Source organism: Engraulis encrasicolus, chromosome 2 (genome assembly GCF_034702125.1).
Source record: "Engraulis encrasicolus isolate BLACKSEA-1 chromosome 2, IST_EnEncr_1.0, whole genome shotgun sequence".
NCBI lineage: Eukaryota > Metazoa > Chordata > Actinopteri > Clupeiformes > Engraulidae > Engraulis > Engraulis encrasicolus.
This window is the reverse complement of record NC_085858.1, coordinates 45,216,685-45,230,896: the sequence shown is the minus strand read 5'-3', so window position 1 is coordinate 45,230,896 and position 14,212 is coordinate 45,216,685. Positions and strand designations below refer to the sequence as shown.

Sequence of the window (14,212 nt, the reverse complement as noted above, 5' to 3'; positions counted from 1 at the left end):
ACTAAGAGACATTTTAAAATGTGCCGAAGTCATGGGAATAAGCACTGCAAAGCAATACAACTGATGAATAATGAATCGTGATGAATCTGTGTAATCCCCCATGTCAAAACAATACCACTGATTAATTATTCATTGGTGTGTGTGTTTGCGTGTGCGCGCGTGTCACAGGTGATGTGGACCCAGCTGCCGTGCTCCAACTTCCACCTGCTGATGGCCTGCAGTATCCTGGAGGCCCAGAAGGGGGAGCTGATCCAACACGACTTCAACACCATCCTCAAGGTGTGTACAGTATGTCAGGGATTCTTGACCTTTTTGATGTCGAGGCACATTTTTTCCAGTGCACAGTGTCCCGGGGCCCATATTACCCATGTATATATTATTACATTAGCCTATATTTGGCTATATTATATTATATTGCATTATATTACATATTACATTATATTACATTATATAATACAATATAATGATAATATAATATAGGCTAATAGGCCTATATTATGATATAAATTATAAATAAATAAATAGGCTATTACGGAAGTTTTTTTTCCACAAGGGATGGCCCTATATTAATTAATGTTAATGTTAATGTTTATGTCATTTAATCTCACTCATCAAGTCCACTCACAGTTTAGCAAGATAGTCATTCACATATTTGAAGGCCTCTCTGACAAGTTTGCGTGACAGCTCTTTACTTGCGCTTTGTAATGAATCTGCTGCTCGTAAACTCAAGACGCTTTTCTATGCCAGTGGAAACGCAACGCGGGGAGAGAAATTCCACATCCTGACAGAAAACTTTCCAGTAGGCTATCAAGCAAATTCGTAAAAGGACTGTCATGTTGGGGACACCTGGACAAGGATAAGGGATAAAGATTCAATAACTAGAATTATTTTAAGTAGCCTAACCGTTGAACGACCACTAAAACACGAGGATGTTAGGTCAAGACGTCGCCAAATCAGCTGGTAACCGGAACCGGGACACCGGTTGGTAATTTCTCTTTTTCCGAACACCGGTAGCCCACTGCAAAGTGTGTTACCATCACAGGCTGTGTTACTGTCTTTCGGAATGAATCGCCCTCCATCAAACAGCGGGGTGTGGTCATTGCGTTATGACAGTGTTGCGTTTGAGGGAAAAGACGCACACTAGTATTTGATAACTAGTGGTCCCACGGCCCATCGCGGCCCACTGGTGCAAAATTGAAGGTTGTCTGCGGTCCAGGAGGTTGTGAGCGCGACCTAACTTTGGTCCGTGGCCCTATGGTTAAGAATCCCTGAAAATGCTGTATGTGAGTGTGTGGGTACATTCCAATATGCTGACTCCCGTCCTCCCTTGCTCACTTGCCTCCTTTTGGCCTCGTGATGACGTCACCGACAACAGAATTGTATTTCAATATCTTGCAAAAGCTCAATTCTTATGTCATTTTCTCATTTACAAGCGGGATGGTGAATGAAGAATAGTCCCCCAAAAGTTGTTGTGGCTAGGCTGACAGCGGGGGTTTTTATTGTTGTCATCACCATGGAGGAGAGAAACGCGAGCACAGACCGAGGACAGGAGTCCGCATATTGGAATCCACCCTGTGTGTACTGCCATAGGTGTGTGCAGATAGGGCCGAGGTGGTGCCAAAACGAGGTTTGTGCACGCCACTGTGTACTGCACACTTCCATGTCAAAGTATTAGTTATCCTCTGTGTGTGTGCGTGTGTGTGTGCGTGTGTGTGTGTGTGTGTGTGTGTGTGTGTGTGTGTGTGTGTGTGTGTGTGTGTGTGTGTACATGCTTCCTTGATTGTGAGCGTTATTTTAGTAACCATCCTTTGAAAAACAGAATCTGAGACACTTTTTGTGAAATAATGTGATTAGTGGGTTGCATATGTTAGTAGTAGCACATGTTAGCAGCACATGTATGACTGTACAGTACTGTATGTGCGTGGGTGCGTTTGCACACAATGCATGCATATCCTGAAGTGCGGGCCTATTGAAGTGTGGGCCTAGTGAAGTGCAGGTGTTTTTGTCACGAGCAGTGAAACAGATGCCAAGTGTGGCGCGTTTGTGTGTGTTTGTGTGACGTGACGTGTCTGCCTCTGTGTTTCATTCTGTGTGTGTTTGTGATTGCAGCACATCAATGAGCTGTCCATGAAACTGGATCTGGAGGAGGTGGTCTGCGGTGCCGAGGCCATCTACCTGCAGCTGGCAAGTTGTAAGGTGAGATGGACCTCCTCAAGGCACACACACACACACACACACACACACACACACACACACACACACACACACACACACACACACACACACACACACACAAGGCACACGACGCACACGCACGCACAGGCACGCACACACACAAGGCACACGACACACACACACACACACACCCTCAAGGCACACAACACGCGTGGTGTCACACACACACACACACACACACACACACACACACACACACACACACACACACACACACACACACACACACACACACCCATGACACCCACCACCTGACACGACGCGACACGGCACGAGTCACCTCTTTAAGAAGTCCAGACGAGATCGTGCTCATTGTCTCTTTGGGGCTCGCCCTTCTCATGTCTCGCGTCAAAATCTTTCTCCCTTTGTTGTCTTCTGTTTTTGATTCTTGAAATCTGCTCCTTTCTGTCTCGTTGTCTGTCTGTCTGTCTCTCTCTTTGTCTGTCTCTCTCTCCCTCTCTCTCTCTCCTTTCCTCTCTTTTTCTCTCTCTCCCTATCTCTCTCTCTCTGTCTCTCTCTCTCTATCTCTCTCTCTCTCTCTCTCTCTCTCTCTCTCTCTCTCTCTCTCTCTCTCTCTCTCTCTCTCTCTCAGGATTTGCCTGTCAAGGTTCAGGAGGTGTTAGGCCTGTACACTCCCCCCACCCCGGATGAGAACGGCTCAGAGTCACAGAGTCAGGAGACGGACTGGCTGCTCAACCAATCAGAGCCTGCTGCTTCAGCCTCTCACCAATCGGGCAGCTACAGTGAGGCTCAGCGCCCGCCCCCTACTTACCCATAACTTTGACTATAGACTACAGAGGAGTGGGCTTGCTTGTGTTTTTTAAATAGAACTGAAATTTTGAAGGGGTTGTAGTGGAGACGCATGAATGACCGTACTGTATGTGTATAAATGCATAGGAACCATATAAAAACTTGGCTACACTTTTGGTAATGGTGTATTAGTGACTTGGTGGTCAGCTGGTTACATTTTCGATAATATTTTAAGCGGTCGTGCATTTGCACGCGTAGTAGGTGAAGAGGCATTTACCAGTGTTCATACACATCAGAGAACTGTAAAACGAGGATGGGGGATGTGTGCAATAGTAGAGCAGCTTTTACTGAACCATATGCACAGGAACCATGAAGGGATTTATTGCTGAAGATAGTGACATAAGCCTATGATGATGATGATGATTATTATTATTATAGAATCTCAATACGACACATTGAAATATAACAGTTTGATATTTATCCACTCCGGTTATTAATACACTGTGTAATGAAGTGTAGCAGAGTGATTGAGTCAAGTCAAGTTTTTTTGTTTTGACATGTTGATTGATGTTGTGATATCATGTCATGGGACAACAGGACAGGACAAAGCAGGCAGGTTGGTGAGACACAGATGGATGCTGGACTTCTCTTTGTGTTTTGTGTGCCAGTTTGTGGAAGGAATCTGTAATGTGTTATGTTATGTTATGTCATGTTATGCTGTGCTGCATACTGCTATAGTAACCCTGAGTTGTGTACCGGCGTCAATACTCCTATGAACGTCTATCACCAGTTATGCCTCCATTTTGTCCCTTAACGTCTAAACTTGGTTTGTCAATGGGGGGGGGGGAAATGTGAACGTTTTGTGGACGTTTTTTTTAATGGTCCATATTTTCTGTGGCCTTCTTCGAAAGGGCTACATAATAGGCTAACATGCGTATGGAGATGCTATGAAAAGAAAAAAAACAGTCCACAAACTGTTTTGTGGTGTTTTGTCACTTGTCTTGGTAAGCTGCAAGTATATACGTATAAATATATATATAAAATGTACCTTTTCCATGACCCCGTCCCGTTATACATGTTGTATGATTAAGATTATGTTTTTTTCCTCTTTTTATGTATATGGTATTTAAGTGTGTATGTGTGCGTGTGTGCGTGTGTGTGCGCGCGCGCGTGTGTGTGTGTTGCACATCATAGGAAGGGAACTGAATGAGATTTTTCACTCACTGACAGTGTGATGCCTCCTGCGTGATGCTATCCCTGCCCAGTACAATGCTGCATGCTTTAGTCCTCACCGCCTTTTCTAAAAAAAATAAATCAATGAATAAATACAAGGTAATCATGACATTAATCTCCATTTATCCGACTGGTGATAAATAAATGAAAACAACAGGGGAACGGACCTGGTTTGACTGTTAAACAGACATGACATGGATTTCATGAAAAACCTTAACAGAACTGAAAGAAAGAAACCTGGGGACCTCTGACAACATATTCATAGGAGTGATGAAATCTTATTTTATACTTTCTTGAGCGAGTGCTATCCTCCTTTGCACCTTCTCTCTTGTACTCGGATTTCTTCTGTACCCGTCTGTTTGCTACACGTGTAGTGAAAGATGCAGTTAATAATCAATAAAAGATTAAATCCACCATACAGTACTTGAGTTGATTATTGCATAGCATACTCTGCCTTCTACGTCACGACTCTGAAGAAGTATTATCTTCCCAAATGTTTTGCTTCCCAAAATTGTTTCTGTTGCTGTTTTTTTATTTTCAGTTTCTCTTCACAAAGTCAAAAGGTCAGGTCTTCAAGGTTCAAAAAGAAGTTCAGTTGCTTACAACTGAACTTTTTTTTTTTTTTTACTAGGATGTGGCTCAGTTTCAGAGTGACTGGGTAGTTGTATATAATCTATGGAGTGACAGTGCACTCTCACATGGTCACTGAACTTCTTCACACATCCCTGTGGTGAGTTCTTGTTGAGGGTGAATTTAGGGTCTGCTTGTGCTGAAAAACTTTTGGCACGATCTGTGTGTGTGCACAAATCCTGTGTGTGGACTAGACTGGAGGTCCGCTCCGCTTCTCTGCTAGTGTCAAACATCATGTCAACCTCAGTTGGTGACTTTTCAAGGACGGGACGGACCGCTGCTGCCAGCTTTGGCTGGCTGGGTCTGGGACAATGTAATTTCAAAGGGCCTCCCACCTAATAATGAAGACTCAATTCTGGGGCCCCTCTCTATGTGGGCCCGGGACAACATACCCGTTTGTACGCCCCCAACCCCCCTGAGGGCTTCCCTGGACACGACTGGGTGTTAAGTGACCGAATTTAGACACCCCGCTCCCCTGTCCGTCACCCCACCCCACCGGCTGTAAACACGACACACAGCCCCCCACCCCACCCGCTGCTGTCCTCCTCTTTTCTCTCATCCCTCCCTCCCTCCCTCTCTTTCTCTCTATCAGCAGGTGTCTGAGAGGGGTGAAAGGCAGGGTGAATGGGGTCACTGTTCTCCACTGTCCTGCCAAATGAGGTGGAAAATGAGGGGCGGGCAGGCGTCCACACCCCTCTCTCATGACACCAGTGCTCCTCTTTCTCTCTCTGCTGTCCGTCTATGCCTCCCTCACTCTATCCCTCCGTCCGTCCCTCTCTCTTTCTTTCTCTCTCTCTCAGTATGTCTCGCGCGCTCTCTCTTTCCCTGCCTTTACTCTCTCAGTCATTCCTCCCTCTCTCCACTGCCACTCCCTCCCCTTTCACGCCACGTTTGTTTGAATACAGCTGGGACGTATGAATTTAGCATGGCGCTTAAACAACCTGCCTGACAGTCTGTCACTTGGGCCTCCTACCAGTGCGTGCGATTGAGTGTGTGTGTGTGTGTGTGTGTGTGAGAGAGTGTGAGTGAGAGAGAGAGAGTGTGTGTATCTACCACGTCCCTTCCCACATGCATGTCAACTGACCTGACCTCAGCTGTCTTTACAAAGCGACTAAGAGGGAGTAAAAAAAAAGAAAGAAGAAGAAGCGTAATGAATATTTCATTCGAACTCAGTCTGTTTTCAGTGTCGCCTCAAATGGGGTTTTTATGACCAATACACCCCAGATTAAGCTCTTGCAAGCTCATGAGTATAGCTGCTTCATGTGTCTTCAATACCCTAAAAGGTTTAGAAGCTTTTCAGGTCACATTCCGGTAAATATCACCATGGATTTGGCAACAAGGCGACTCAAAATGTCACCCTATAATGACTTCAGAATGTGTGTTCAATGAAAAACATGTATAGAAGATGACAGTAAAGCAATCTGATCATCATGGACTGAGACTGAAGGTTTTCATTTGTCATGAAACCTATTCTGCGTCGCAAGGGTGATCCAGTAACTTTTCTCAATAGTTTACTCAATATTTTTCAAGTAGCTCATACGCAGATAGTAAAAGTTTCAGAAAACAAAATCTGTGACCTTTCAAAGATACCAACATGCTGTTGATGTGATTGTTGGGACCACATAACCACACATCAGGACCACATAACCAACGCCACCACCACCTCCTCCACAGGTGTATGGTCACCAGATTGCCCTGCAGGCAGGGATGGGAAAAATGGATTCATGAGTTCCAATCTAGTGCCACATATTCCAAATGACCTTGTCCAATTCACCAGTGATGATTAAACCAGCCAATCACCTGGCTGAATTGGGCAGGCAAAGGAACGTCATTAGGAATAGGCCTATGTGGCACTAGATTGTAACTATGAATCCATTTAGCCCATCCATCACTGCCTGCAGGTGAGTGCAGGTGCAGGCACAGGTGCAGGCATTCATCGCGGCCACTCACGGCATGGCATGGTCGTCTCATCAGCTGTAGCCTAAGGCTGAAAGCGTCATCAAAGACAGTCTAAAGGACAGTGGTAAAGTGGGGCCCTCTTCAGCACACAGCCCTCACCTTAAGCAAGATTGTATTACTGCTAGCAATCAGGTTTCACTCATGGAGCTTTGATTGCAAGTCTGCTTGAAAAGTGTGAAAGATGCACTGTGTAATATTTTTAGTAGGAAATTGCCAGAATTCATGCTGTCCATTCACAAATGTTACCTTTTTCACAAATACCACCAAGCAATACACGAGCATTAAGTTCAAGGCGCAGACGCCGACCTTTGTTGGTCTTTTTGTCATTCACAAATACCACCACCATAAAATAAAATGAAGGAATCACACATGAAAAGGTGGATCTTCTCCATGTCTGCCGTTTTGAATTTTCAGAAATAGTCATTTCTAGCAACAAAACTTACGGTACTTTGGTCATACTGATAAATATTAGTTTATTACTTAGAACATATTAATGAAAAGTTCAAATTTCGCAATAGGCAGAGTTTCAATGAGCAGCATAGTTACAATACCTTCTCTGGCCACCATACAGTGCACCTTTAAGAAAATATCAATTGCAGAATGTACCCTGGCAAGCCAGGCTATAACATGAGAGAAATATCCTGGCACCATTAGCAAAGCTGTGTAACCAACTGTGGCATTCAAACTGTTTAACTGCACATTATAGCCAATCACCTGTGTCATCACCTTGCCAAACCCTCACAATGACTAGATACACAGATTCACAGATTCAAACGTAAAATCCAATACTGACAGATACAGCACTCAGATACTGCGACGATATCCTGTGGAGCAGCACTAGAGCAACTCAACAAAATGGACAATCAGTGTACATGAGGTCAGCGTTATACTGTAGACCATGGGTCACATTCAATGTGTTTTCAAGGTCTGAACGTGACGTGAAAGTTGGTTATGGTTATGAAAAACAAAAAAATTGAAAGCTTGTAATGTAGTGGATTAAAACCTAAAGCCCCTGATTATTCCATTTTATTTATTTTTTACTCATATTGGACTGATGATGTGAGAAGATCAAATAATTCAAATACTATAGACCTTCAGTAAAAGACAAGATGTAATTAAAATACATATTTTTTAAACAATGTGTTTTGTGCATCATGGTTGAGTAAGTCTAAGTATTATGTTTATTGCAAATATTCTTTATACGTAAATATCAATTTTACTCCTTGTTGTGTACAGTAGTTACATTAAACCCTCTGCAAGTTGTGCATGTGCATGTGCCAGTGTGCATTTGACGGTGTGTGTTTGTTATGTGTGTAGCCCACATGGTGGTGTATTTACGCATTTGCTTCGGGCGGGTGTGTTTGTTATGTTTGTGCAGCAGCACCACGCCCCCCCTGCCCCCTTCACCCCCCACCTCTTCCCCCCCATACCCCCCAAATGCTGAACAGAAGGCGGCCTCTCTGCTGTCTGACACTGATTTGTAAAAGGGAGACAATACGGCTCATTGACCTGGCCGGCTCCACTGTCTGCCGCACATAGCTGCCACCACCCCTCAGGGCCGCTTCTAGTCAACTTGCTGCCCTAGGCAAGCACCCCTTCCCTTTTTGTGCATTTAGAAATTGTCATCTGTAAACATAGCGCCATACATTTGATAGAACGCAGGTATTCTATGTCGTGTCCGTGCAAAATCATTATCAATTTGTAAAGTGTATTTAAAGAGTTTTTTTTCGTTTGACATTCTAACACTGTGGGACATTTTGGGCATTTCTGGTGCCCCCAAGACATTTGGCGCCCTAGGCGACCTTCTGGTGTGCCTATGCCTAACGCCGGCCCTACCAACCCTCCCTGCCTGCCTCCCTGCCTGCCTGCCTGCCCTGTCTCCCTGCCCTAACTGCCTGCCTGACTCCCTCCCTCCCTGCCTGACTCCCTCCCTCCATGCATGCCTGCCCTCTCTCCCTGCCCTCACTGTCTGCCTGACTCCCTCCCTCCCTGCCTGACTCCCTCCCTCCATGCCTGCCTGCCTGGCCTCCCCTCTGATGGCCCTGCCCTGCTCGGCCCCTTTAAACAGGAGCAGCAGATTGCCACGGGCTCCCCTTGTGGCCCCCAGGGGACCCTCCCTGACGGCCCCGTGTTCAGGTTGCATTGACAATGAGATTCTGCACAGCACAGGGGCTAAGAGAGTGAGGAGCTGGCTAGGAAAGCGAAGGGTGTGTGTGTGTGTGTGTGTGTGTGTGTGTGTGTGTGTGTGTGTGTGTGTGTGTGTGTGTGTGTGTGTGTGTGTGTCTGTGTGTGTGTCTGTGTGTGTGCGTGTTTGTGCGTGTGTGTGTGTGTGTGTGTGTGTGTGTGTGTGTGTGTGTGTGTGTGTGTGTGTGTGTGTGTGTGTGTACACGTTTGTGTGCGTGTGTGTATGTGCGCGTGTGTGTGTCAGGGTGGGGGGTGCACTTGTGCAAGTGTGACTTTTTAAAGGCCATAGCAAAAGTTACACACTCCTGCTTGAAGATGGGGAGGGGGTTGGAGGGTTGCCCCTATAAACAATTTTCCAAAATCCAAAATTTTTCATGAGGTTTCATACTTCAGAATTCAAGCCTGTCTAAAAAAAACTGTTTATATTAAGCAATCATGCATTTTTCTGTCCTTTTCTCCACATACAGTAACTTATCAGAGCAGGTGGGGACTTCATTTGGATCATTTGAAATTTCAAAACACATTTCTGATTGGATATATCTGATCAAAAATGTGTGTGAAAAGGATATCCAATAAAATGGAATAAATACTGTATCCGTGGAATGGAATAAATCACGCACCAACTAGTTAAGACTTTCTGACATATTACTCCATACCATGTCACATTATATTGTTGTTAATATGAAAAAAATATATAGAGTGCTTTTGCTTATTTTGCTTTTCTTGGAAAAGCTGAGTTTCTGAGAAGAAGAAAAAGAAGAAAGAAAAACGTACTGTGTTTTGAGTAATAGGCTTTTATAGAGCCACCAGTGCTTGGGTCCCAATAATATATACTAATTCAAAAATTTTAACCAAATGAAGACATTTACCAAAACAAAATTTGCCTAATCGAGGATTAAGGTGAAAAAGAGACCCCAAAATGTAGTATGTTGGAGTGTCTCACAAAGGGGGAGATGTGACAAATTGATGGCATATGTATTAATTCCAAAAGGATTTCCATTGTCAACTGCCGTTTACGGCCCAATTGCTATTCATTCTCATTGTCAGAGTTTGAAGATGACCTTTTTCACTCCGCGGCCCCCATTCTCTGACACTCTCCCTCCTCTGTTCTCCTCTCCTTCTTTTCTCTTTCACCGTCGGAGACAAGCTGTTGCTCTGTCCCTGCGTCCCTACAGGCAACTCCCCCTCTTGTTTGTGTGTCTTTCTCTCCTCCCCTCCTTCACTCTCTGCCTCTCTCTCGCTCCTCTCTCCACCTGTTGAGCCTATTGTTTAGCCGGCAGCATTGTTGAGCTTTTATTTTACTTCGCTCACTTTACACACCCTTCCCTGTCATCTATCCATCTCTCTCTCTCTCTCTCTCTCTCTCTCTCTCTCTCTCTCTCTCTCTCTCTCTCTCTCTCTCTCTCTCTCTCTCTCTCTCTCTCTCTCTCTTTCGTCACTACTGTCACTTTTGTCCCTGACTTGGGAACTTGTATAAATAGTTGGAGGGGTGGAAAGTCAGTCAAGGATTCACAAGAGAAGAGAAGAGTAGAGGAGACGCACACACATACACTGATGCATACACATCCACTCTTCCAAAAACGTAGCACTTAGCCAAACTCTCACTGGAAGGAAAAAAGAAATCTACGTGCCAGCTTTTCTTTTATTCTTTTATTCACAGCAAGATTTTTGTCTGGTACATTTTTTGGACCAAAAAACCTGCCTCAGGGACTTTACAAGCACTTACTACACCAAGCTTATCCACCAAAGAACTGGGACTGTACGTTTCCAGCGCACAGCAACTTTAACACACACACACACACACACACACAACTCTTATACCTCCACAACAGCAGCGGCGAGGAAGCATGTCGGTCTCACTGTGGTGTGCAGAGGAAGAGCACGAGCACGAGCACGAGCAAGAGGCCGTCCAGAGCAGGTAAGCCACCAAACTCAAAATAAGTGGGCTGCAAAGACAGTCTGTGCATGCAAATATTGTGGCTGTACTATTTTCACTGACAGGAATTGGTATTTTAACATTTCCATAATCTTTGGTCACATCATATTTATGATGACTTCTTTTTCTGGCATAAAATCTAGACTAAATGCTTTTTCCTTTTTGTGTTGTTCTCTGTAAATGCCTGCCTTGATTTAATTTAATTGAAATAAATTGATTTTGTTCAGGTTGGCAACATCCCCGCAGGCACCACGGTGGACACCAAGATCACCCACCCTTCAGAGTTTGACTTCTACCTCTGCAGTCATGCAGGAGCCGCCACAGACCAACCTCCGGGCCCCCTGGGACCCCAACGCCTCTGGCCAGAGGGTCATCCAGAGACTGCTGCAGACGGAGAGCAGGTACCTGCCCTCGGCCCTCTACACCGCACTCATCCAGAGGAGCCCCGAGCGCCGGGAGGAGCTGACCAAGTGGGCGCTGGAGGTGAGATCATTACATTACATTACATTACATTTGGCAGATGCTTTAAAACCAAAGCGACTTTCAAATGAGAACATAATCATAGCCAACATCACTAGCAGATACAAAGTGCACAGGAAATATACAGAACAACAAGTGTAGATGCAAAGAAGGGTTATTTTTTTGTAGTAGTAGTAGTAAAGCAGAGTACACAGACATACACACACAGAGACACATACACATACACATCATGTCAACAGTCTGACCTGGGGCTAGGGCAGCTCAAACATTAGTCTGTATCAGATCAGCTGCTTGTGCTCCCAGGACATAAAAGTAGGGGGGACAGCTCAACACGCTGCGGCGCTGGGGTTGAAGATGAACGATCAGGCATGATGGTTGTGAAAACTTTGAGTATACTTTCTACTTACATTGGGATTCACTATATTTTGTGTAATGACGTTTTTTTATTCTGGTATTGTTTTTGTGATGTTCTTGTCTAATTCTTAAAAAAAACAATTAGAACCAAGTGGCATGCACTGATTTTTATACTGCCTATTATTCATCTTGTGCCTTTGGGAAGCCATATTGAAAATGTGCATCTTGTGCCTTTGGGAAGCCATATTGATAATGTGCATCTTGTGCCTTTGGGAAGCCATATTGAAAATGTGCATCTTGTGCATTTTTGGAATGTACTGTATGTAACCTCTAGTGATGGAAACATCCTCCGTTCCTCATTGACTGTGCATCTTGTATTGGCTTGTCTTGACTTGACTTCCTCCACCTTATTATTATTCTCCTTCCGACATTTGTAATGCCCCTTCTCTGGATATCTTCAGCCATTTTTGGAATATACTGAATTATATAACATCAGCTGCTGATCATTGACTTGTATTGACTTGACTTGACTTGACCTGCTCCACTTTATTATTATTCCCCTCCCGTCCTCTAGGTGTGCTGTGAGTGTGGCTGTGACGAGGCCGTGTTCCCCCTGGCCGTGTCCCTGCTGGACCGCTTCCTGTCGGCCTCCATGGCCCTGCCCGCGTCCCCCTTCTGCGTGGCGGCCGCCTGCGTCCTGCTGGCCTCCAAGCTGAGCGAGAGCGACACGGTCACGGCCGACGCCCTCTGTGCCTCCGCCGACTACGACTTCATGCCCTCCCACTTGAGGGTGAGTGGCCTGGCCTCTCTCTCTCTCTCTCTCTCTCTCTGTGTTTTACTATCTCTCTGTGCCTCTGTCTCTCTGTACACACATACACATTTTCACACACCGACAGACCCGACCGACAGACAACAGACACACACACACACACACACACGCACGTACACATACGCGCGCACACACACACACACACACACACACACGTACGCATGCACGCACACATACATTACCCCCCCCGCCCCCCCCCCCCCCCANCCCCACACACACACACATACACACACACACACACATACGCATGCGCGCACACATACATTACCGCCCCCCCCCCCCCCCCCCACACACACACACACACACCCACACACACATAGACAAAAACATTCACACACACACACACACACACACACACACACACACACACACACACACACACACACACACACACACACACACACACACACACACGTGTAAAAAAAAAGACTTGGGTGGTCATGTAAATGTTTTATTTGTTGTTGTTATCACAGGAGATGGAGAGGATCGTCCTGGCAACCCTTCGCTGGGACGTCGCTGCGGTAACCCCTCAGGACTTCATGCCACACTTTGTCTCGGCGCTGAGCGAGCAGCGAGACGGAGCCCCAGACTCCGGGGACTTCCTCAACACGCTGCGGCGCCACAGTGACACCCTGGTGGCCATGTGTGTGTGTGACTCCCGATTCTTGGGAAGCCCCCCGTCGCTGGTGGCCGCCGCCGCTGTGAACTCCGCCCTCAGAGGCCTGACCTCAGAAAGCCCCGATCAGCTGAGCTACATGGCCACCACGCTGGCTATACTGTGCCAGACTGACTTGGTGAGTAGCTTCATTTCGAAATAAAGTGTGTGTTTTTTTTTAAGTAGTTCAAGTCTATATTTGCACAATTCTCACAAAGTGTTTTATGAAAGCCTAATCGACAACAACTGTATCACCTGCCATTGGCTTTACATTAATCGTTTTTATTCAACTATATGTTTTTTCTTAGTGGTGTGGGTAACAAGTTACAGATACAGAGAACAACTCACAGCATGCTGTAATGTTTCATCTTTCTTTTCTCAACAGGCAGTGTTGCAATACTACAGTGACGTGATAGAGGGCGCCCTCCAAGAGCGGCTGAGGAACAGAGGCCGCCAGGGAGAAACACGGGGAAAGGCTGAGGAGGAGGAGGAGGAAGAGGTCGAGGACGAGAGAGCAAGCACTCCCACGGACCTGAGGGAGATTGATTTTTAATCTGGGAGAACTCCTTTCGAAGCAGAAGAATATGCGAATCAATCTCCATTCTCAGTGTCCACATGCTTTTGATCAGTGAAACTGATGTAAATTTTTATGAAAATGAGGTGGTCTGTGAACGTTTAATTTTCGTGACATTAAGCTGTTATTTATGTGTTTTTAATTTATGCCATATTATTAGCCTATTTGTTGGAGTGTTTTTTTCCTGTTGCCATATTTATTGTTTTTTTCTTTGCACTGCCTACCTACAATGCTGATTTACTTTGTTTACATTGTGATATTTAATTCTTTATCATTTTAAATTATTATTTAAATGTTAATTTATTGTTGTTTTTTATTGTCAATTTTAAATGAGCACATATATTTATTTTACTCATTCAGAATAACATTACAGTATGTATAGTGTGAAATGTA

The 14,212-nt window shown here is 45.1% G+C and overlaps 2 protein-coding genes across 2 annotated transcripts in view; both read left to right on the top strand.

The window, feature by feature from the left end:
* The window catches only part of tbc1d17 (TBC1 domain family, member 17), a 21,417-nt gene extending 16,786 nt beyond the window's left edge, over window positions 1–4,631 (top strand). The window contains exons 15-17 of the mRNA XM_063189327.1: window positions 169–279; window positions 2,110–2,196; window positions 2,828–4,631. Coding sequence (XP_063045397.1) covers window positions 169–279; window positions 2,110–2,196; window positions 2,828–3,013 — 384 coding nt within the window. The 3' untranslated portion in view covers window positions 3,014–4,631. The remainder of the gene's footprint in view (window positions 1–168; window positions 280–2,109; window positions 2,197–2,827) is intronic.
* A 6,207-nt stretch (window positions 4,632–10,838) lies between these two features.
* ccndx (cyclin Dx) lies at window positions 10,839–13,840 on the top strand. Its single transcript, XM_063216231.1, has 5 exons — window positions 10,839–10,895; window positions 11,252–11,410; window positions 12,336–12,551; window positions 13,064–13,384; window positions 13,631–13,840. The coding sequence occupies exons 1-5, from the start codon at window positions 10,839–10,841 to the stop codon at window positions 13,796–13,798; spliced, it is 921 nt and encodes a 306-aa protein (XP_063072301.1). The 3' UTR covers window positions 13,799–13,840.
* The last annotated feature ends 372 nt before the right edge of the window (window positions 13,841–14,212 follow it).